Raw genomic sequence first — 24,346 nt, 5'->3', positions numbered from 1 at the left:
GCAGTTAGTGACCTTTGTGAAATTAGGTTAGAAACGGCTTTTCAGGTCATGTTCAATTCTTCCGCGTGTATTTGATTTTTAATACATTGTTTTGTGTCTGGTGTGAGGAAAAAGGAATGCCTTGTGAAAATGACCATCTTGTTTCGGTCACTCATTCTAAACAAAGCAAAGGGAAGCAAATGAGGGGAGGAGATATTTTGTATGATTGGAAAACTGAAGTTTATGACTGTCCAGGACACCAGAAAGTTGTCATGTGGGGAAATGAGTCAGCTACACACCTCTATGTTACATCCTCAGAGATTAAATGGGGATGTGGTATAGTACAAGCTATTGCATGTTTCAGCTGATATAAAGCTTAAAAAAAAACCCCTTTTAGTAAAAAAATACTCCTTGTGACGTTACAAACGTGGAAGTGCAACAGGTTATAAAATGGGAAGAGCATTCTCTGTGCTCTTACTATGCACCATCAATAGGCACAGGTTCATGACTGGAAGTATTCCACATGGTTGGGGTATTTTTTTCCTCCCCTTTTTGAGGATAGGGCGGTCATGAGGACACTGTCAAAAAGTAGGACATTTCCTTATCCTACCAAAGGACAAGGAAAACAAGAGATTACTGAAAAATAAGACAGAATAATTAGGTCATTGAAGGTCTGGGCTCATAGAGGTATTTAGTGTCCCAGAAGAACAGCTGATAATCTACAGCTGAAAAATCACCTTTTGAGGATGATTGTAAAAGTTGAGTTCTGTCTTCCAAGGCCCAAATTCCTAGCTTTTTTTTTTCAACTTTTATTGAATTTGGCCATCAAGGCATTCTATTAGAGAAGTACATGCAAGAACAGCCTTTGTCCCTCTCTAATTGATGGAAAATTAATTTTCCTTTGTCGCCTTCATTGAACCATCACCGAGTTCTTGCATAGGAAGGAGGATTACAGCTTGATTTGGAGTACCAAATGACAGGGTGGTTGTCTCTAAATGGCCATGACATCATAGTTGGAAAAACTGTGTTCAAACTGCTCTTCCCTGTTGTCCATCAGCCAAGACTGTGACTCCTGCTGGGACTTACAGAGTGGTTCACTACAGAGATGTGCCTTTTTCCTAGGGAAAGGGATTTCACTGTAAATACAACCTCTTCACTCAGTCTTTTAGTTCCAAAGGTAGAGAAGATAAATCAGTGTCACAGCAGTAAGGTATTCCAGGGGTTCTGTCAGGAAGTAGTACTTGAACATAATGTAAATATTATAATTCCATGGAAACAGAGTGAGGATTTTACTCACAGAGGCTTCATTCTTGTATCATTCAGAGCCTTTTGGATGTCATTTTCTTGGTGTGCATCTCCTGAAACACACACTTTCACCTACCCCCAAATTCAAATAAGCAAATTTTTTTGCTTATTTACTGCACAGTTTATTAAAACAGCTGAAACATTTCTGTTCATAGCCCTTATTTTACCATTTGGAAACCAGGAGTAACTGGTGACAAGTGCAGGTGGTCACACTCTTATGTCAGCCCTGAGGAAAAAACAGGGGCTACGCCTTCAGAAGTGTGTAGAGAGCCAGGTATGAAGTTCCAGTTAGTTTTTAAGGTCAGTGCCTCGTGTGTTCTGGGATGGTTCTGGCCCTATAGCATACTGAGCATATGGAAGTCACAATTCCTTTATGGAACTTTAACTTGACAAGATTCAAGTCATGTACATGACAGAAGGCCTTGAAATCTGGGCAACGTTGCTCATCAGATTGCAAGTCCTGGCTCTGAAGCATTTATTACCCATTTTCATTGGGAATTTCTAGTGTGTGAATTTTTGAATATTGTGGGATAAAGCACTTCTTACCTTTCTTTTAAAAATGACTGATTTTTTTCTCCAGAAACCTGCAGAATAAAGTCAACCTCCAACCTGAGAAATTTCAATCCAAACAGCTAGAAGTTTGTTATCAAAAACTGAAAAGAAAGCCTTGTAGTAGTGTTGCCTTGTACTTATGTTGTGTTAAAGAGGGGTTATTTTTAAATGAAAATCAAACTACAGAGTACCATTTAGTAACACTGTAGCTCATGTGGATTTTCAGTTCTTTCATTACAAGGTCTCAACTTCACGAATACCTCAGTGAGATGCAGAAATACTATATTCATCTTATTTTAAAATAAAAATAGGGTGGGAAAGGCTGCATTTGGTCAATGTGAGTGAAGAGGCAACCAGTGTTTGTGGTTAGAGATGAAATAATTTACCAAGTCCTTCCTGTTAACCTTTGAAACTGCGGATTTAGGGAATACTTAGTAGTTCCATTTTTGTTTAGGATGGCTGCAATATTCACTGAGGTCAGTGTGGCCCTGTGACTTCAGTAACTTTTGATTAAGGTCTCTTATTGCTTGCCCAGTCACAAAAACCTTGCTTAGTTGCAAAAATGTATGGGTTCTTTTAGCCTCCACGTTCCATTGTAGGGAATGCCTGGGCATGTCCTGCCCAGGTGCCTGGTTAGTGAATACCAGACTTCAGCTATTTCAGATATTCACTACTTTAGATATTCACTTCCACCATTCTGGTCTGGCTAGGGCAAAGCCACGATCACCTGGGATACCTGGTCTAGAAAAACGCTTCTCAAGGCAAAGATTAACTTGGAAGTAATTATGGATAGCTTCTAATAGAGGACTCTCTTGGTGCCCTTTCTTTAAAGAGAGTCTATTGACTGGAAGTTAAATGGATACTCTCAAGAAAAAATTTGCAAGAGGAAAATTTTGAATGTATTTTAGCTGTAGGCCTGTAGCTTTTAGGAATGTTTTTTTTTTTAATCAATGCTGATCATGTTTGTGTACATTTTGCTTTGGATTCTTATTGCAATGACCATGGTCATTCTGCATTTACAATCATTTTTACCTTCTATTTCTAATGCACTGTCCAGTAGTTTATCTCGTGTAACTTGGTGAAGTTATTAACCTCTTTACACTCACAGATTTGCCCATATTAATGAAATACCTCTGAAGATACCTAATATATCATCTGTCTAGATGATTTTCTGCTGGTGAAAAAATAGGAACGTTTTTTTCAGAAATATTTCCAGTATTTAGCAAGTTTGCCAGTCAAAATATTGACAGTGTTGTGTGCAAATGATGTAGTTTCCCTCATGGAGAGTTTAGCAAGGAGATGTCAAGTGTGTGTTTCTTAAATGTGATCTGAACCCAGAAAGCTGAGTAGGGGTAAGAATGATAGACCACGAGGAAAGTGTGCAGAAGATGCAATGAATTGATACCTTAAACAGCACTGAGTATTGGAAAAACAAAAGTAAAATATGTTGTATGTTTTTTCCTTTTTTGGGGGGGAGGGTGGGGGCAAAGGTGGGACAGCTGGTAAATCTCCTATTTAAATACAGTGCATTTTATGGTGTACTCTGGCTTATCCTTTGGAACTGACTAGGAGCAAGTGTCTGATAACAAAGGCTTTGAGTATTTCAGAAGTCATTAATCTTTCTCTGAGTATTCAGTAGTCATTGTCACTTGGGGATTCAGGGTGACAGCACTCTTTTCCTCAATGTTTTGTTATTGTGAGAGTAAATTATTCAGGAGCACCTTCTTTATGCACCACTTGTAGTAACTTCCACGTGTTGGCCTCTCACAGGATGACATTTTACTCACTGAGTTCATGGTTTCATGTGGTTTTCCCTCCCCACTTTATGGGGGAGCACATGGCTCAGGTCACTTGGTGGGTGTATTCCCTGATCAGAGCTGAAGGGAGGTTGTGTAGGGAGGGCAGTGCAGGGTGCTTTTTGCTTTTTTGGATACTCTGTGGTACACAGAGGTAAGTGGTACCCTCAGTCCCTCCTGGGATCGCTTTTTACACTCAGAAGAAATAAGGTGGTGGAAAACAGCTTCCTTCCCACCCTGCTGCATGGGTGTTTTCTGGTGGGAGAGGATAATCCAGTTGGTGATGCCTTCGTGATGTGCACTGTAGTTTTGTGGGTCCAGTTCTGCCAAGTGTGTAGATGGTAGCAGGCCAAATGCAGCCTTTTACTTTCGTCTACAAAGAGCTTAATTTCATCCTGGCATAAATTCTGATTGCTTAAAGCCACAAAGCAACTTTTTCCCTTTCTTTTAACCCTATACAAAAGGAGACTGCTGCTACTGTTGCAAAATCATTGAGCCAGAGCCTCTTGCAATCAAAAGATGATTAGCTTCTTGTGTTTATGTGTGTTCTGATGTGAACCAATCTATTATGTCTGTTTTGTGTTCCTAGGGATGCACTATTTTTGTGTGGAACTTGCAAAACCGGACACAGTTCACTGATGTTTATCCGTGACCTTGTCTTGTCCTCTGAATTATGGACAGTCTGCTTTGAACACGGGGAAATGCTACTAGCAGTCATTAAGTGGATGTTAGGGGTTTTTGTAGTTGTTTAACCTCTCCAAGGCCCTGCTGCAATTCTAGATGTAAAAAAAAGGAGAAACTGAATTATGGGTGTTTAAAGCTGAAATATTTATAGAAGCAGTTTTTTATTTAAAAATAGCATTTGTGCCTGAGAAGATCAGATGTACCACTTCAGTATGAAAAACCAAACCAGATTTTAGTTCATATTGTTAATAAAAATTGCATGAAATTTGATAATGTAATTTAGCTGAAAATATTTTCTTCCAGCCTAGGTTTTGGAGTGGCTTTTGTGTTACTAAATATTACAAAGAAAACAATTTTTAAAAAATTCTGTGTTTTTTATGGTTATAGAATACGAAGAGCAGTAGTTGAATTACTGTTTATTAAAGAAGAGAATATACCAAGTATCAGAACACGAGCAATAGAGATGAGACCTTTCAAATGAAAACAAAGGCAAATGATATTAGAAAAACCGTTTTGCTTACCATGGGAAGATAGAAGGGGGTTCCATCACCAACAAAATGCAATATATTAAGATGAAAGTGTGTTTCAGAAATAGATTACAATTAAAAACTGGATTATTTAGGATCAAAAATTACCTTAATTGCCTGTGAAGGAAGCTGATGTGGACTTCAGAAATCCATCCTTATTAAAAATGAAAAGCGACAGTATGTGAAATCATGAAGTCCTTGTTGATTTGAAGTCACTATTTAGGTTGATTAGCATTTTACCTGAGTGAGTGTAAGTGCTGCAGGATGTGGCCCAAGTGATTTTAAGGTGGTGGCAATTGTTAGTGCTCCAGCATCAAAATTGTATCCAAATTTGGGTTGTTTGGAAATGCTTCCTTCTTTGAGAAATCCTACACTGATGGGATTGAAAGAGTAAAGAAATATCCTGAATTTCTCTGTTGAAGCTCAGGAAAAGGATGTAACACTGTGGTGTTTTTTTCAGTTCAGTGAAAGGAACTCTTGCAAATTCTTTGTAAAGTGCTGAATTGTGGCAGGGAGTAAAAGAAGTGACTATTGTGAGTTACTGCTTTTACTTATTAAATATTATCTTAGAGCACAATCTGGGGGGGGAGAGAAGTCCCACAGAGCAATGATCCACAACTCCAAATAAAAAATGTCAATTTGAGTGCATTTTGAAGAGGGGTGTTCCCAATACTGTGACAACTCTCTTAAATAAAAATTTACTGAAAAAAATCTGCCTAAACCTTTGGGTACCGACTACAGAAAACAAATCCTGTCTGAACAAGGAGAAATTCCTGCTTCATGTTTCCCTAGAATGACAGATCTCCTTGGCTTTGCAGCCTTCTTCCCCCAGCCAGCATGAAGCAGCACTCTTGATTAGTCCAGAGAAGGCAGCAGGCAAACATTAATAGTAACTCTATCACATCACACCATCTGGCTCCACCAGCTTGGAAAGGATGGCCTCAGTCGTGTAGCTTCCCTTACTTATGGCTGACAGGAAACAGCAAATTAATTGGGGGTACAGTTGTGATTTACCTTTTACCCCTTACTCTTGGCCCCCCGTCGTCTACCTTCATTTTGTCTTTGGAAGGCCTCACACTTCTAAGAGTCTTGTTTGATCTGTTAAGAAGAGAATATTTGTTGTTTACCAGAGCACTAAGTATATAAAGAAAGACAAAAAGTAGGTGGAAGCTGGCATAGAGCTTAAGTTTTCTTTTAAAAAGCCACAAAACTCTTTTTAAGCTGCAGAGTTGAAGGAATATGCTTTTCTGTGACGGCCCATTAAACATTTTTTTCTCAGAGGTATTTATGGACAGAGAGGGGAATGTTAACATCCAGGAATACTGCAAGGCAGCCACCTACTCACCTTTTTATTTCCTAGCACAGGATTGACCTGACATCCTGCTTTATTTGAAAATACACTGCATCTTGCCTCCACAGGTATAATTTTGCTACAAGGTGTCCAAGCTCCCTGCAATTTAGGCAGGCTCAATCCAAGCATAAAGAACAAGATCTTATTTGCTGTCTTCATGGATACTCTAAGAATTAATTAGTCAATATTTTGCAATGCTTTAAAGAGTTACGGTTCTATGTAAACATGACAATTTGGTTCTTCACTCCAGTGTAGCCCAGCTTTTAGTTGTTCTGCTTGCCATAGTACCAGGAATTGAGCTCTTGCAAAATCAGTTGTAGTTACTAATCCAAGGAGACTTCAAGAAGAAATTAGGGTGGCAGCAGACGTAAGGAGGCTGGTCAGCAGATTCCAGTCTTCTCCTGGAATAAGCACTGAGCTGACAAAACTATGGCTGGGGTTTCCCCTTGCTGCCCAGTGTGCAGCCTCTCTGGAATTGTAACATCCAACTGATAGCTCAACAGTTTATGGTCGTTCTACACCTCGCTGAGCCTCCTCATGTTCATATTCTCAGCAAGTTCTTACGATAGTAAATCATGTCACACGGCGTTTTTCAGTTCCAATTCCAAAGTGTGGTGCGGTGTTAATTCAAAATGAAGCTTTAACTCAAATGTCAATTGTGACTAGTAAAATTATTTTTAAACACTTTTTGTGTGCTCTGAAGTTTTTTTGGATGCACTCTGAATATCATCAGTGACTGTATTTTATGCTGCTGCAGACTATGGGAGCTTCATCTCAAGGACTGAGGAACTCAGAACAGGGGAGTCACGAGTATGTTCTTAACTAGTGCCAGAACATCAGCTCAAGCTGATTGCTGCTTTGTGCCACTCTTAGGGCAAGAGTGTGATTCATCACTTCCATTTTGCTGAACACCAAAGTGCAGATGCATCTTTATGGGTTAGATTTTGCTTCCATTGAAGGCTAAATGGCATCGTGATCTCATTTGTAATAATGTAAGTTGGGAGCAATTTGGTAAAAGTGATTGACCTACATCAGTATAATTCTTGTGAGAGACCTTATCAGATTTCACAGCTTCTCTGGAAACAGTGTGGGTCTTAGCAAACACATGTGTTTAGTTTCCCAGGAATGCACGTGGCTTTCCCCTGCACTGGGGAGCGTCTGTGGATTCTGCTGCTTATTCGTCACTAGAATATCTGTAAAATAAATTAAGACATTGAAACCTTGTGTTCTCCACGTGTGGAAGTTGAGGCACGATGTAGCTCTCAATGAATTACTAGACTTGACCACCAGCTCGCTTCCATTTTGACAATAATACCATCTGCCATTCTTTCGTAGTGTGCTTGTTCCTCTATCTTTGTAACTCTCTTGATGACTACATTGTTTTGATATGCTAGGCCAGTTAAGCTGCAAAAATCTAGTTTAAAAATAGCTGTATGATTTTAAAATGATTTTTAAAAACTGGAGGAGCACAGAAGAAAAAATTGTTTATATATGGTTATAGATCTATTTTTGTAGTTCTATTTCTGGTAAACTGAAGCTGATACACCAGCACAAAGGGGAAGATTTATGTGAGTATAGATATGGAGTCATTTCAGGCTGTGGTCAGGATCATCTTACTGGCATGTCTTTGGGTCACTGGGCCAAGCAGGATTTGTTTAGGTTTTGGTGTGCATTTTTTTTTCTTTTTTTTTCCTTTTTTCCCCCCCCTGTTTGTAGCATTCTTCTTCTGTCAACCTATTTTATTCTGAGAGCAGAATTTCCTCCCTAGTTTCTTCCTTCTTCAACTAATTGATGTCTTTTGCTTCTAGACACCCGCTGGGCTGCAAAAACAGCAGTACAGTAGTGTACAGCTAAATAGAGATATTCAAAATGTGAAACCCGTCGGTCCATCCCTTGGGCACAAACCTGTGCCTACTCATGTTAGAACAACAGCCACATGCCTTATGAGATCAGGTGCTCTTTGTGCAGCCCGTGTACTGTGGAGTTTCTCTGCTCTGTGGTGCATAAGCTCCACTGTTGTGCTTGTGCTGATAAGAGTGCCTTCCTCGGGCTGCAGTGGAACCCAGCAGCCCCTGTTGTGCATGGCAGCAATTGCCACAGACACTACAGATTCGAATGGGAGACAGAGGGAGTCAGAGGGATGTAAAGGTCCCATATTATTTATTTCTACTATTTTACTTAGTATTCATCTCCTACATTCTCAGAATCTGCCAGCCCGGAACCTTCAGGCTGCGCTTTTCCTCTGGGACTGACAGGCAGCACTGACCAGTAGAGAGCTCCGATTGTCGATGCCTCCATTTCCCTGCCTTTCTCCAAAGTTCAAGCTGTGTTTCTTCAGGAGATGGCAGCAGATGATACAATAACTGTAAAAGTCAGACTCTCCTCTGAGACTGAAGAGGGAAAGGTGTCCAGCAGTTACTCAGTTAAATAACAGAATCATCGAGCTTTTTGCACTGCAATGATACCGATGGAACCGAGTCAGATTTTGAGCCTTTTGTGTTCCTTTGATGCAAGAGAAGAACCCTTCAGACTATAGAAAGGTGGTCCAGTGCCTGACAGCTCACAGTGTGAAAAAGAGTTTTCATGTCAGGTTGGATCCTCCTGGTTTTAGCTCATGAGCACTGGCACTCGTGCCTGTTTGTAAGGAGCCTGGCTTTGTTTTGCTCTGGAAGTCTAGAAGAAGAAACTAAGGAACTGGACAGAGACTTCTTCAGGAGTTTAGTTGTTAAGGAGCCAGGTCTGAAATGTTCATCTTGCTTTCACTCACCCAATCTTCTTCTGAAGTCACGAGACTCACACTGTCTTATGGGAGCACAGGTAAATGAGACGTAGAGGACACTGAAATGGCAATCAGGGAACAAAGTGGGAAGTGGGGCTCCTTCTGTTCTCTTTGCAGCTTGGTTCTTGTGCAACACTGGGTCAGGCATTTATTCTGTTTTTACCAGTAGGAAAGATTACCTATGAAAAGTATCATTATCTTTTATCAGGATCAAGACCTCAGTTCTTTACAACTCCTGGTTTGTTTTTTTTTTCTGATTTAAGAAAACAGTGCAAAAATCTGGGGAAGGGGGCAGGAAAGGAGGATAATGTCAAGGAATGAAATGATGCAATTACATGAACTTGCTATATGTGTAATTGGCATGAGCTTTCCATTCTCTTCCTTATTTTATTTGATTTTTTAAATTCTTATTAAAAATTATTAGTTTCTCTTCCCATAATGTAAAAGGAAAAATCAAATAAAGACTTAAAAATTCCACAGTGCTTTAAAAAAGGGTGAGTTATGAATAACAGTTGAAGCAGTCTTAGCCAGTGATGTAACCTATTCTGAAACCTACCTGTTTTCCACTCAGTGTAAAACTATTGCTATTTGAAGTTCAAGCAGGAGGTGGTTTTTCTCTATTTCTCTCTTACTCTCCCATTAATCAAAGAGGATATTAAACCTGATCTATAAAACTTATTTCTTCTGATGCATTTCTTTCAGATAAAACTATTCTTTTTCTTTTTCTTTTTCTTTTTCTTTTTCTTTTTCTTTTTCTTTTTCTTTTTCTTTTTCTTTTTCTTTTTCTTTTTCTTTTTCTTTTTCTTTCTCTTTTCTCTTTTCTTTTCTCTTCTCTTCTTGTGTATGTTGGGAGCTCAGCTTGGTCATTCATGGTCTCATGGGGTTCTGGAGAGGCAACTCTTATAAACTAGTGTACACATTGATGGCATTATAAAATAACTGAACTCTTAACCATTTCGGCTAAGGAAATATAAATAATTCCTTCAGAACATGTGGAAACAGTGAGGAAAGATTTTAAAGTTGCTTATTGTTTTATTTTGATTGTCTTCATGTTTAAGCAAAGATGGGCAAATTAAAAGGCGAGACATAAATAAACTGTTCTGATTGCATGTTGGAGGGGTAGTTTAAATAACAGTCAAACATTTTTCTTGGCTTCTAAAGCTTCAGATTTTTGGAGAAACTGCAAACATAACATGAACATTTCTTACACTATGTTGATTCAGAACCTACTACCTTGCTGTGTTATCCTCCAAATCAAGAAATGCTCTCGACTTTGCTGTCTGTCACTTCACCTGTTTTTCTGCTTCTGTTCCATCAAGGTTCCACTGCAGCTGAGGGAGCTTTGGAGAGCACATATTCAGGCAACCACCCATTACATGTTGCTACAAGTATTTGGAATTATTTTCAGCAGTCTTGGAGTTCACAGTCACAGCCACACAACCATTTTTAAATTAAAGCTATTTGAATAATAGCTTTATTGTTGTGTGCAAGCCCAAATCTGTGCAACTGAAGCAGATTTAATTTATCCAGTGTTCAGGAACCTTTAATATCTCTCCTGAAAAACACACTTCCAAACTCTTTGTTTCACACTCCCAGAACTTCTGTAACATTTTATTAAAGTCCCCCTAAATGACTTTTTGGATGTCCTAGGAGAGGGATTAGTCAAGATGGTACCTTAATGAAATACACAGCTTTAACATTGATGACGTAACCAAATCAATTAGGGTTTGTGTAGCGTTTGCTTGTGGTGTTTTGACAATTTTTTTCTTTTTTTTTGAAATAAAGAGAGCTCTTTTGAGCAATCTCTTGGAACTAATTTTTGTTTTAAAGGGCAGTTTGCAAAAAATCAAACACAATGTTTAGGTGGTGCTGAGACAACCCTGGTTTGTCTGTAGTCTGCAACCATACAAGTCTGGAAAATGGGGTTGAAATCAAACATTGCTACACGTGGAAGTTGTTTCTAACTTAGTGCCCTTTTTGAACTGACCACAAAATCATTGTTCAACTAAACACAATTACCAGCCATTTTAACAGAAGGCAATGGGAGAGCTGCAAGTTGTAGGACAGACTTTAAGATCACACAAAAAAAAGTTGCTGCAGTTGAAACAGAGGCTGATTGCTGGATGAGTTGTGTTTTTCTTCATTTTGGAGAGAAATAATTGGGGGAAAAAAAGCCAGAGGGACACCACAAAGATTGCATTATAATCAGATACACTTACTAAGCAGTTCAGCCCTTCAGTATAGAAAGAGCCATTGTTGAAGATGAAATGTTGACATTGTATATCAGGCCAACATCACAGTAACTGACTATTCTAACAAATTAATCTAATCATCTTCCTTGCAGCTGATACGTAAGATGGAGTATTTTTAGACCATTTTATCTCATTAGTGATTATTGCAGATCCTCCAGAATCTGTCAGAACTCCAAATTGCTGGCTTCCTTGAGTTTGTCAATAATTTTCTGTGTTGACAAAGCATATTTAAAAGTTCTGAATCTTTAAATTCCAAAAGACAAGGAAGGAACTTGGTCTTACAGCCTTCCCCAACATTAACTTTTTTCTCTTTTTTGAACTCAGTTTATGAATTTTATACTTGGAATTGGTTGTCCTAGCTAAATATGTTTTTCTGCATTGCCTTCTTATTTTGACTTTGTGTAGTTTTCATTGTTTGCTAATTAGGTCCACCGAGGTTTCCATCATGTAATTCTTCCAGTCACTGTCAGGTCTTCCTCAACAACTTGCAAAAGTTTATTCTTTGAAGAATCCCTCTCTTCCAAAATAGTCTCTTTGTGCTTGCCCTGAATCTCAGCTTCTGTGTGGTTCTTAGTTGCGAGCAAGCTACAAACTACATATTCTTGTGTATTTTCTAGAGCTATGTTAGAAGATTAGAATGGTAGTAAGTTCTTAATTTTTGTTGTGTTAGCAGTGGCAAGTAGCAAAGATACCCTCAGGAGTGTGCATGATTATTTTCACTGATGTAGGCTGATTGGATGAAAATTTCATTTTTCATTGTACATCTCCTTGTAGACATTATAAATTCATGTCTTTTGTTTAACTGGTGATTTTAGACTATTATTAACAGCAATAATTTTGCTCTTTTCTCTCTTTTTTTTCTCTTTTTAATTGGCAGAATCTAATGAACCAATGCTGAATTTAAATCTCTTTATATCAGTACATAACCAGTCTAGATAGACTCAATTATTTCTTATTGAAAGTAGAAACAGTGCAACACTTTTTGTTAAGTTTGAGTCTTTCCCTTAAGCTGTAGTGGCAGAGCCACCAAATTTTTCCTCCTTGAGGAACAGAGAATGCTTTTGTATTTAAATTCTGCAAAGGTGTTCAACCTTCCTCCCTGGCCAGGTACCCATGATGGTGATGGCATAATGAAAACTGCCAGAAGTTCTTTTCAAGTCCTATAAGCATAGCTGCATTTATATTTTAACGTGGGTCAAATGTCTGCTTTGTTGTTTCAGAGAGTTCAAGCAGTTGTTTGCTGTTACACCTTGAAACTGTGCGTGGACTCGTGCAATGCTGCCTGGCCATAAACATCAGTCACCTCTTCCCATGGTGACTTCTTCATTTTCTACAGCTGGGATTAAAAAAAGCACCTCTGCCACCACCCACTGAGTCACAGACCACAGCTGAAAGCTAGGCTAGCCAGTGAGATGTGAATAAAATCCCACTTGCACACATCCAGGTTACTTTCTAGAGGCTTCTGCAGTCTAGAAAAGCAAAACCTGCTTGAAGGCTTTCAATTTCATCTACTTCCTTCTCTTCTGTGTCTAATGACCATTTATTCTCCTTCCTAGCTGCTTCCTACCCAGCTGTCAATTACTTCATTCTTTCCTTTTTCCCCCTTAGATCTAATATTTTCTGTCACTTACCAATACTGGGCCTTCATGTGCTTTAGTGGACCATGCAATTACCTCACTAATAATTTCCCTTCTAGCTTTTTGTAGTTGCTTGACAACATTTAAATGTCAATATAAAAGCTAGTGACTGAAATTTCAAAGCCTAATAACCACTCCTTTTAATTTGAATGTGAAAAATACAGCTAAGTTCCTCAAGCTGACTTTGAAAATCAATCTTTTTCACTGTATAAAATTTCAAGAGTTCCTGTGTGTATGTCACTGTTCCAGATTTTAAGAAGGGAAATCACCTAGAAATCCTGATCATCAATCTTCTGTTTTCCATCCATCCCAGATTTTTTTTTATCTTGAGAAAGTCTCCTGTGTTCTAGCTAGCTGATAATTTTGAAATGTCTGCAGTTTCCTGACCACGCTTGGAATAGCTTTAGATAGCACTATCAGTTGCTTTCATTTCAATTAAAATTGAGCAACCAAGAAAAGTCAAATAAAGAACATTTTTATAAATCTATATTCATAGGTTCAAACAGGTATTTTTTTTCCATTAACAAATAAGAAGTTCAAGTGTAGAGGATGATACGGTTTTAGATGATATGTAGTTCAAAAGAATCAAAAATAAATTGGAGAACAATTCACAGTGCTCCTGAAATATGAGAAAAATTTGTTATCATCAATATTTCATTTAAAAGAAAAAAATTACATTGCAGTCATGCAACAGCAGCAAATACTCAATGTTGGTATTATCCCGTGGATGGACCAACAGTGCAGTGTTGTCAGAAAGGGCAGAGGTTGTCAGGAGTACCATGCTGCTCTTGCACAGTGATTCTTTAGGGTACCCAGGGCTGCTCAGGCTGTTTCTTGAGGCTGGAATGGCCACTAGACAGAAACCAGAATTAGTGACATGTTAGCCTTTGAAGGAAAGGAGGGTCGGACTTCATGCAAAGACTGCATTGTGTTTAGATCCCATTTATTTGAATCTATGGAAAAAAAGATATCCCATAGCCTTCAGGGCAAGAAAGTGCAGATTCTTATGGGAAGCCTTCTCTGTTTGTTGGCAGAGGTGCAAAACCTAAAATCTGCAGGGAAAAAACACCTTTCAGCAGAGTAATACAGAGCTCTGGCACTGTTTTCTCTGAGCTGGCCCTGGAAGGAATTGCATTTGTATTGTGAGCATTAGTACTGTTTCTGGGATAAAATACATTTCTTTTCCACTTTTGAATAATTTACCCTTTTCTTTTAGAGTAGAAGGCATTACTGCCAAAAGAGTGTGAGCATAATCTACTGCAATTAGACAGCCTGTGCAGTAGGCCCAATGAAAACCCTACATCATTTTAGAAGCACTGAGACTGCTTAAAAGAGCCTTACAAATAATGTTATAAGTTACAAAAATAGTTCAGTGCAGAGTTTTTGCACGCTCTGCTCTGTTTCTAACCCATGGCTTTCCGGCCCCATCGTTCCACACAGCATGGCAGTAACTCCTCCTTTGGGAGCCAGGGAGATGCTCTCCTGCTCAACATTCAGGTGATTTCTGCTCTGAAGACAGAGGCAGGTCCTGCTACTGGATTTTGATGAAGCTGTTGTGGCCAGTATACTCTTTATAAGGCTGGATAAGAGGGAAGGGCTGCATGCTGTACACAGAAGAAAACCTTCCTGACATGCAGAGAGGACTTGCACGTTCACAGTAGGTGCCCTACGAGTCATTTTTTGATGCTTTATAACTTTAAATAGCAGTTTTCCAGGAATCTCTGGCTTGGTGCTTTGTATGGCCCTCATCACAATTGTTCTCAGAGCGACTGGAGAACAGTTTTTCTTCTTGCATGGGATAGAAAATTTATGTCTCCACCTTTGGGAGGCCTAAGGCTGAATGTACGGTGGATCATTTGTGCAATCTATTGTCATGTGCTTAGAGGAAGTTCACAAGCACAGAAGCAGGCCACTGTGAGATACCCTTGTGTCTGATCTGTCCATTTTCCATCTTCCCTCCAAATCTGCTGGCTGCCCCATCAGGCAGGGACTAACAACTTTTGAATTTGTTTGGTATTGAAATAATAATTCTTTCATGATTTTCTTTGAAGATGATCTCTCACTAGTGCACTCCTCTTGGGGTGTGTCTGTGGGGATTGAACTCTGCAGAAGGCTAATTTTCCTAGCTTCTGTGAAGGCTGACACCTCAAGTTCCTTCCTGATGGAATCAATATTAAATGTGCATTTCAGTAATCACATTAAGGAAAAGTCTTACAAGCAGCTTTACTTCACATGCCACCTCCTTACCAAGCCTGCTTGCATGGACTGCATCTCCTTTGTGTACTTGGACAATATAAATTGTACTTGGACAAAACAAATACTTTTAGGGGAAGGTGTGATGTTCACTCTTACGCCACCTGATCCATTAGCAGGATCTTTCCATCTTAATCCTACAACCAGTTTCTTCCCATTTCTCTGCATAGGAAATGATTTTATTAGAATTGCTGAGTAAGGAAACCTCAAGTCATAGTAGAATTTTATTTATGCTGGAGAAATTAATGCCAGCTAATAGCCTTGTTTCTTGTTCTATTTTTCTTTGGTATTTGATTTTTGGTAATTGGCCCAACTTGTGTCCTACTGTGGGAGCTTGGCAGAGAGAGAGGGATAAAGAACGGAGAAAAAGATTTGTAGGTGTCAGAGACAGCTTGTGTATGTGCCTGCATACATATGTGAGCTGGCATAAAGCAGGGCTATGTGGATTTTAACTGTTTAAATAATACTGTACATAAATCTTTAGCTAGCTGAGAATGTGACCCGAGAATGGCAAAAGAAATATTTACAGGTGTTCCACCAGTGTCTGATGTCTGGACAGGGGTGATCAGCATGTGCTTACTTCCCAAGATACTTTGTCCATGCAAGGGTGAATCACCCAAGACTCAGTTGACTCATGGATGGAAAAAAATGGAGTTAGCACAACCCAAAATGGCAAGGATTTGTGGTCGCAAGGAGAAAAACAAAATCCACGTTTACACAACAAATGCAGGCAGCGAAGGATTTTCTATTCAGTCCTTTTTATAATGGTGAAGGGAGGACTTGACTTTTTTTAAGAGAAGGAAACTTGAACTGAAAATGAAAGCCAATATATTGCCATTCTACCTCTAGCTGTGATCTTGCCTGATCTGGTAAGTTAAATGGGTAAGTGCATGTGACATTATTAGAGAAAAACTAGGCAAGAGAGGACAGAGTATTTTAATTGCTCAGAGGAACTCTTCCTCCTGAGTCAGAAGTAAAGCTGTGCCTCTACATGCTGTCAATGGCAATATGGTGTTGGTTAATTACCCTTTGAATAGCATCTAATGCAGAAGTTTTGATGATCAGTGGTTATTAGGAACCAAAATGACCTTTATTTAGAACAAGTGATTTGGCTGCATCCAGTTTTCGGTAAGTGGTTTACATCTATTCTAGTTTTTCTTGTAGTTCCAAATGGGTGTGGGATTTTTTTGTTTCTTTCCATAAATCTGTTAGGTGGTGATGCTTTCTGTAATATTTTGAGTTCCAGCTGAGAGACAGCTCAATTAAAGTGGTGGGGAGGAAGCCTCATGAAGAGATGGATATTTGATACATCCCACTGAAATGTGTTTGTAGAGAAGGCACTGAGTTTGTTCAGAAGTAATTCCTTTATAGGGGTATTACCAATTGTAAATACTCTTTTTTTTTTTCTAGTTAAAATGGAAAACCACTTGAAAGGAAATAACCACGGCGTTTTAAGCTCCACAAATAGTATTGCATGCATGTGCTGTTAGGTGGATGCTGGGTTATGGTGAGAACCTACAGCCACGGGTTTGCAGGTAGGACAGGGTATTCCAGGCGTTCACCTCCGTGGATGTCAGAGTGCTTTAGTTCTTCAGCTTGTGGCAGTTTCTGCAGTGGTTCTGAGAGGTGTTTCAGAACTGTGCATCTCTTGTTTAACATGGCAGCTCGGAGAGTCCAGATAGCTTTAACATGTACTGCATTCAGTTCGCATTTCATTTTAGAGGAGTCATTTCTGCTCTCTGCGGAGGCTTCAATTACAGAGGGCCAACTGACAGGCATAATTAAGGCAAGTGGTGGGATACCAGCGGAGCACTTTGGCGTTTCCACCAAGGATTTTGCAAATCCTAGCTTGATTAATCTGTTTAAACATCTGTGCATCCTCTCGTCTGTGCAGCTCACCCCCGGGCATCTCTCCCTTGCGCTGCCTGCCTACCGTGCCTGTGTCTGCCTGCTCGCGGGGGCTCAGGCGGAGCCGCAGCCGCTCTGCCGCCGCGTTCAGCGCTCGCACACGATGCGAACGGCTCCGTGCTCCTTGCAATGCAGCTCACACTCGCATTCCGTGGCGGAACCGCAGGGCAGAGCCCACTCTGTTGAGAAAGCGGATCGCAGCGGGGCGCGGTGCCGGGGCCGTGCCGCTGTCCGGCCGGGCCGCCGCTGCCCCTGCCCGGCCAGCGCTGCCCCGGCCGCCGCCCCCGGGCCGGCCCCGCCGCCGCCCCCTCGCCGTCCCCCCGCTCCTCCGGCAGCCGGCTCCAGCTCGCCTCCTTGACGTCATGTCTGTAGCCAGGCTTCAGCAGGCGCAGTGGAGGCAGGCAGCGTGTTAAACTTTCAGATCAAGTCCGGCGGCTCCCAACGCCGTGCGCGGGGAGCTGCGTGCAGCCGCCGCAGCTGGAACATCTGGAAGCGTTCAGTGTGTCTGTCTGTCGGCGAGAGGGAGAGAGCGGGGAGCGAGCGCGCTGAGGGAGGGGAGGGAGTAAGGGGCTGGGACTGTGCTCTCTTCCTCTGCAGAAACAGCTCCCTGCCAACACAACGCGCTCAGAATGGCTTTGAAGAGGAGGAGCAGCAGCGTTTGAACATCTCCCTTTTTTTCCGCTCTTCCTCCTGTTCTTACTCTTGTAGTTGGTGGATTTTAAAAAGACATTTAACCCTCAGAGGTTTGTTCTGGATGCTTTTGCTTTTTTCCGTTTTTTTTTTCCCCCCCTCTCGCGTTTCCCCCCTTCCTGTTCTTTTTTATGGTTTAACAGCCAGAGGTGCTGTGCTAAATTCTTGGAAGGGGCCCGGATGTACTGAGGATGCATTGCAATTTCACTAAAGGAGGCAGTAGTGGAAAGGATCAGTTTTTGGTGTTTGATGCAATAATGGGAATCAGGTAATAATAAAAGGGGAAATTCTGCAGCTCCATTCTTCCTTGTATCTTACCAAGCCGATTTTCGGAGGGATTATTCTGGACTCGTTTTAAATGGTCAATGAAAACAAGAGGATGTACATTCCAGAAGAAAACCATCAAGGTAAGCCTGAGATTTACCTCCGAGGACCTAGCAACCATTCCCTACCCTGCCCTTTGTCCCTTATCTCTCGGTTCAGCTCAGCCGCTGCCAGCGCCGGAGGCGGGCGCGGGGCCGGGGCAGAGGACAGCCTTTGACACCGGGTTCCATTCGGAGCACACAGCTCCCCTCGGCCGGGAGACCCCCGCAGCCCCTCGCGGAACGGCTGCTTCTTAGGAAAGCCTGGGCAAAGAAAAGTTGCTTTAAGTCGCCGTCGTCGCCTTCCCAGGCGAAGGGGCGAGGAGGGGCGGCCGGCGAGGGGGCTGCGCGCTGGGGCCGGGGGCTCAGGGGAGCCGCGGAGCGGCCGCTCCTCCGTGTCAGACGAGGATTAACTCGCAGGGCGGCCGGGATTAGGGGATCTTTCCCAATTAACGTCGTCCCGGTCCTCCTAGCCTCCATCTGGGTACGGCTTCCTAAGGCACCGGGAGAGGAGCCCTTCCCTTCTCTTACGCTATTTCTAATCTCTCACACGAAAGGGGAGGGGAAGGGAGAATTATCTGTTTACACACATATGCACCATACATGCGCCCATCCTGAGAGAACGAGGGACACCGGGGGTGCCTGTATTGAAATTAAAGTTGGGTTTTACTCGGGGCAGTGATTTCTCGCCGAGCTCCTCTCAGGATCGCCTGCATCATGGATACCAACCCGTGCTGTTGCTCCTCAGCATTAGCAAATGTCCCCCGCTATTCCCTGTAGTAAAACTTTGTTTGTCCAAACTCCAGAAGCCTTCCCCCGCCCCCCCCGCCCAACCCCGATGTGCCGTTCCTGGAGTTATTTTTATCCTGTTACCTGCATGGTGTCACCCCCTCCCTTCCCTTCCCTCCAGCCCTGGCTGCACACACACGTCGGTGTTGCAGAGCAGGCAGAGCCATTTCCTCCCCTCGGCGAGGCAGGAGCAGCGCTCCGCCGGGAGCGGCTGCCGGGGTGTCTCTCTCTGCACAGCAGAACCCCCCGCCCCGGCCAACTTCTTCCTCATCTCCCCCTCGCCCCCCGCCTGCTGCTCAGGGCAGCCCCTCCCTCGGCCGGTGACAACTTCCCCGCTGGCAAACGTGCCCCCGCCCGCTGGCATCCAACACCTGCTCCGGGGCGAGCCCCCAGGTACCCCCGAGTGCCTTGGAGGGGCGGCTGACGGTGCAGCTGGGGAGGGGCAGCAGAGCTGTGGCAGCCCTCAGTGGTGGAAGGGTAGTGGGGTTTTAAGAGATAACACCACCCTCCTTCCGATTAAATACAGATTAAAAAGAATAAAACCACCCGGCACCCCCACCCCTAACCACTCCATCGAAATGAGGTGGGAGGGGAAAGGAAGCAGCCCCTGATCCAGAGTGCTTCTTCCAAGTGGGAGCGAGTCTGCAGCACAGACATTCAGCAGGCATAATTGGGCTGCTCTTCCTGGTCCAGAGCTGATAAAGTGGATGAAGAGCTCAGCCTCCATAGCAATATGCCAACGCTATGGCAACCTAAATCCAGCTCCCTCCTTATCAGCTGCAGTGATTATATAATTGGAGGAACAGTTTTGCATCTGTCTCTTGATGCGGATTGTCATTGCTTGCAGGTGAAAGAGCAACTTCTAAAGCAAACAGAAAATCAGCCAGGTGGAAGAGAGTTCTGTTCCCTAGTAGTGCTCCGGCTGCCATTTATTTACAATCTATTCTTATTTTGTGCAAACAGCACCTGAAAGGTTAAATTGATCAGTAGTCAAGAAAACCTGGTGGTGAGGAGATGGGAGCAAACCAATCACAACGTGGAATGGAGCCATTAAAGCAACCACAGATTGCTAGTTGCAAGGTAGTGAGAGGAGGGGAGTAGAAGATGAAGCCAGGTCTGGGATCCTGGTCTGCTCCTCTCTTCTGCCGTGGAAGACTGATTTGGATCAGTCCTTACTCTTGCATCCTGCTCAGCTGCTGGCAGCAAGGTGAATGTTCCAGGTACTAGTGGTGCAAGGTAAATTTTGATGTCTGTTCTTGAAATGTGACTGACACAAGTGGGCCTCTGCCAGCAGTTGCTGTCTGCACAGGACTGGTATCAGTCAGCCCCTTCTCAGGCTACCTGGGCAGCAGGGGAGCTGCTGTAATGGGGCTTACTTAAAGAAAATAATTAAATAGAGCATTGAGAGGCTGTTAGTGACATTGTGAGAGCTGTGGGGAAGAGGAATTGTATTTGAAAGTGCTTCGTGGACTTCTTAACTGCCAGCTTGGGTAGGTTTGCAAGGTACTTGTTTTACACTTCTGAATGTGGCTACGTGTCCTGAAAATCTTCGACCCTGAAGTAAGAATTTCCTCATTTTTTTGGATGTTAAGCCTGCTGTGCTTTCATTGCAGTCTCCTATTGCAGAAAAGCAAGTAAATAGTCTGTTATTTGTTGATGCTGAGACACAACGTTCCTTTTTTGCTGCTCAATGGAGTATTTTTTTTAAATAATAATTATTCGTTAATAGTGTTTGTCTAGAAAATTACAAAGCCCCACCCAAGAAGCACCAGCAAAAGCTTCCAAAACTAACTACATCACATCTACTGCACATGTGGGCTGGCTGGAATTCTAGATGGGCATCTCCAGCGCCTTCCCTCGTAATACTTTTGAAAACTTGCTCTTTCAACGTAGAAAAAATAGAGAACCAGTTCGCAATCCCACGTGTTGCAGCCCCCTCCAGGCAGGGAGCGAGCGGAACGAGCCCGCCCGGCTCGGACACCCGGTTAACCTGGGCGCCGGCGGGACCTGCGCGGGGCGGATGGGGCAGGACGGGAGCGGGGGGCTGCGGTGGGGCGGGGAGCGGGGGGTCCCGGGGGTCCTGGGGAGCGGGGTCCCGGGCAGCAGGGTCTCGGGTTGCGGGGTCCCGGGCTGCGCTCCCGGAAGGTGGCGGTGCAGGGCCGCGGAGGCCGGCGGCGCGGCGGGAGGCGCTGCCCGGGATGCCGCAGCCGGCTCCGCGGGCACGGGCAGGTGCGGCCCCGGGACACGGGTGCCCATCCCGGAATAGAGCCCCTGGTAGGTCATTTATTCCGCACAGGAATGAGCCTCTGAGTGGAAAGCCGTTTCTGATGCCGTGCCTGAGCTATCCTTCCTTCAATTTCAGCTAATGCCTTTGGGCTTTGTCCTTATTGCATATTTTGAACAGATTTCTACCTGCTGCTTGTAGAAAAGAACCCCCTCAGGTATTTGTCAACCATAATTAGGTCTTCTTGCAACCTCCTTTCCTAACCTGCACATACCCTGTTCTTGAAATGTTTCCCTGTAAGACACTCTTTTCATAGTCCTTGTATCTCCTGTATCTGTTAAATTAAGAACTAATTAGTATACCCTTTATTTCTCGGAAGCCTATTGATAGCGAGAGGGTCAAGTCACAAGCACAGTCCCTAATGCATTTTCTGACCTGAAATGAGGGTCAAACCCACAAATATTCCCCTTAACTTTGCAGGTATAAATAGAGATGAGTGTGTACACTTCACAGCTGATTTCAGTTGGAGGCTTGAAATCTGTCTCATGCTGTGCTGCAAAACAAAACCATTGGCTATAGGCACTGGAATTTATTGGATGTTTCCTTTAATTTTCTGCTCTATTTTCAGAATACCAATTTCATTTCCTGTTTGCTTTGGGGCACTGTTTTCATGTGTAGGAGAAACTACGCTCTTTCCATGGTGACAAAGTGACCAGATTAGCAAACTTAGTCGTCATGTTTGAGTATTTGTTCTTGTGCTCTTCTTTTGCTGTAAAGGTTGGTCAGAGTAGGCATTAGTCATGGGGCATAAAGAATTTCCATGTGGTCTGAAACAGCTTATCTTCAGGATTTTTGGAGAAAGAGAGTCTGAATCACTGTTTAAAGATGCAGTACTAGAATTCCAACTTCCCCTGATTTGACAATAAACACTTGTATTTATGAAGTATCATCTTCCGCCTCAAAGTACTTGGAACTTTAGGTTGGTGCAAAGCATTTAATTCAATATAACGTGAAATAGTAGTGTAATATAAAGATATTTAATGCATGTTAAGTAACAGTACTTAAACATTCTGCATAACACAGTGCACTGCATTTCATTGTGAAAGTTGCCAGTAGAGTCTTCGGGAAGGTATTTAAGTGCTTTCAAGCATTTCCTATCCTTAAAAGGAGTATTTAAGTATCCTGCTAAAGGCATGGAATTTAAAGTATATACTTTTGAAAGGTTTTCTTGAAATTATCTGCAGTCCCAGAGACCACTTTGGTTAGGTCATCATCAGTGCTCCTGCTGATTGGTTCTTCCTGAAGTTTGCACTGCTGTCATGAGCTCTTACCTGGTGTGCTCTCTGCAGCCAAGGCACCCTTATGAACCCCCTCTTGCTTGCATCTCTACTCTGCAATCAAATATGGTTTTTGGGGTTACATCTGAGTAATTTGGTGTGGTGGATGTGACACAGCCTAGCCATGTGGAATTAATTTATCCTAGCGAGATATTTACTTTGAATTATTTGTCCTCATCTTTTTGTTTTGTTTCCTCAAAACACTTCAGAGGACATGTTCTATAGCTGCAGTGCTGCCATGTATGTTTAGTTTTGGCTTACTTGCTTTCAGTTTTGTGGAAAATGGTTCAGCATCCATGCTTTAAATAGGATTTGTCTGAATGGCAATCACTCTTAAATTTACTTCTTGTGTGTGTATTGTCATTGTGGCCATTTGAAGTGCTAGGAAGTGTCTTGTTTAACCCTTTTGGGGAGAGAATGAAAGGAACAGAGTCATTCAAGTTCAGGAACAGCAAATAAAAGATCTCTTCTGTGCAAGTGTTCTCTAAATTTATTGACTATCAACCAGCATAACAGATGTAACTGTGTGCAGTAAATGTCTCTCTTAAATTATTGAACACAATGAATCAGATCAACACCAAAGAAAGCTTTTACCAGTGGCAGACATATGCTTTACAAAACATAATGTTATTAAATGCTTCAATTGCCTATATTTTTTTTAAACTGTACGCACACCCAGTATATTTTTTGTCAATCATTTATCTGAAACACTGGTTTTATTTAGGTAGTGGGGATGATATGAATTTGAGAGCAAGTGTATTCATTAAAATGTTTATTGCTGGATTTCAGCATCATTAATTTTACAAAGAGGAAACACTGTTAAGGGTTCAGATGTGTTGGTGGCCACTGAACACTTTTCCTTTTTCTGGTAGTTCCTCTATCACCCAACATAAAATTGGCATTTCTTCTTTGTAATATTACCAATGACAGTTAAAAAAAAAAGAGTTACCATTTTTGGAAATTTTCTGTTTCATTGGAGTAAAAGCATCACTGTGCATTTAAGCTACTTCAAGCTTTATTTTTTTTTTCCCTCAGCCTTCCTTTTTTTTCTAATGAGAGAGGAAGTCCCAGCCAGTCCTCAGTGCAGAGAGGGCAGTGATGGGCTCCCAGTGCTTCTGCCAGAGAGCAGCTGTGGTATCAGGTGGTGGAGTGGGCCTGTTGGGATCTCTGATACCCAGGGCTGAGGTTATATGATCACAAAGGCAAGTGTTGCTCTTGCAAGGTTGCTGTGGAACACGTCAGGGCGCAGCTGATAGTAAATAGAAACCTTCTTCTGAAAGAGTCCCTGGAAACATTTCTGTCAGTTTCTATAGCTGAGACGTAACTGCAAGAGGAGTATAAACTTCTTAAAGAACTTGAGCTGGTTTTGGGATAGGTCTGTTCCAGCTGGAAGAGTTACAGGTGTCTCTGTACCACGTATGGAGATTTCCAGAACAAAAGACCTGGCCAAATTTCCCCCAGAACCCCAAATACAACATAAGAGATTGCCTGGTTTGGATAGGTGCATTTGCCGGTCTGTGAGAGGTGTGGGGTGGCAAAAAAAGGAGAAAACATTAATATACGTGTCATAGAAGGTGACAGAAGATTTGATGGAATCACATTTTGTCTTTATTTGGTCAAATTGGCAGTTGGCCAGGCACCAAGGTTGCGTTATTGCAATCTAGAGCTGAGAGGTTATTAGCACAGCTCCTCCTCAAGAGGAGATGAGATTGAGGAGAACTGACTGCTGCTGGCTTTGAAGGTGGTCTGCTCTGCGTGTCACCTTCCCAGGCACCCTTCCCAAAAAGAGTTCTGGGAGGTGCTGCTCTCACTGGCTCAGCTTTCACTGCAAAAATTGCATTTCTGGGAAGTGAGGATTAAATGAAATGGTGCTGTGTGATGGAAGGGACCTGCTGAGGCTGGGTGGTTCAACACCCTACTC

At 42.4% G+C, this 24,346-nt stretch overlaps 1 protein-coding gene across 24 annotated transcripts in view; it reads left to right on the top strand.

The window, feature by feature from the left end:
• CACNA1C (calcium voltage-gated channel subunit alpha1 C) overlaps positions 1-24,346 on the top strand; it is a 463,884-nt gene that overhangs the window by 24,319 nt on the left and 415,219 nt on the right. The window contains exon 1 of one of the 24 annotated variants that reach the window (XM_039570926.1): positions 17,407-18,120. The exons of the other annotated variants lie outside the window; for them this stretch is intronic. Coding sequence (XP_039426860.1) covers positions 18,072-18,120 — 49 coding nt within the window. The 5' untranslated portion in view covers positions 17,407-18,071. Of the gene's footprint in view, positions 1-17,406; positions 18,121-24,346 lie in introns of those variants that run through there. 24 annotated transcript variants of the gene reach the window in all.

Source organism: Corvus cornix, chromosome 1A, assembly GCF_000738735.6.
Source record: "Corvus cornix cornix isolate S_Up_H32 chromosome 1A, ASM73873v5, whole genome shotgun sequence".
NCBI lineage: Eukaryota > Metazoa > Chordata > Aves > Passeriformes > Corvidae > Corvus > Corvus cornix.
The sequence above is the reverse complement of the archived record's forward strand: the minus strand, read 5'-3'. Positions and strand labels throughout refer to the sequence as shown.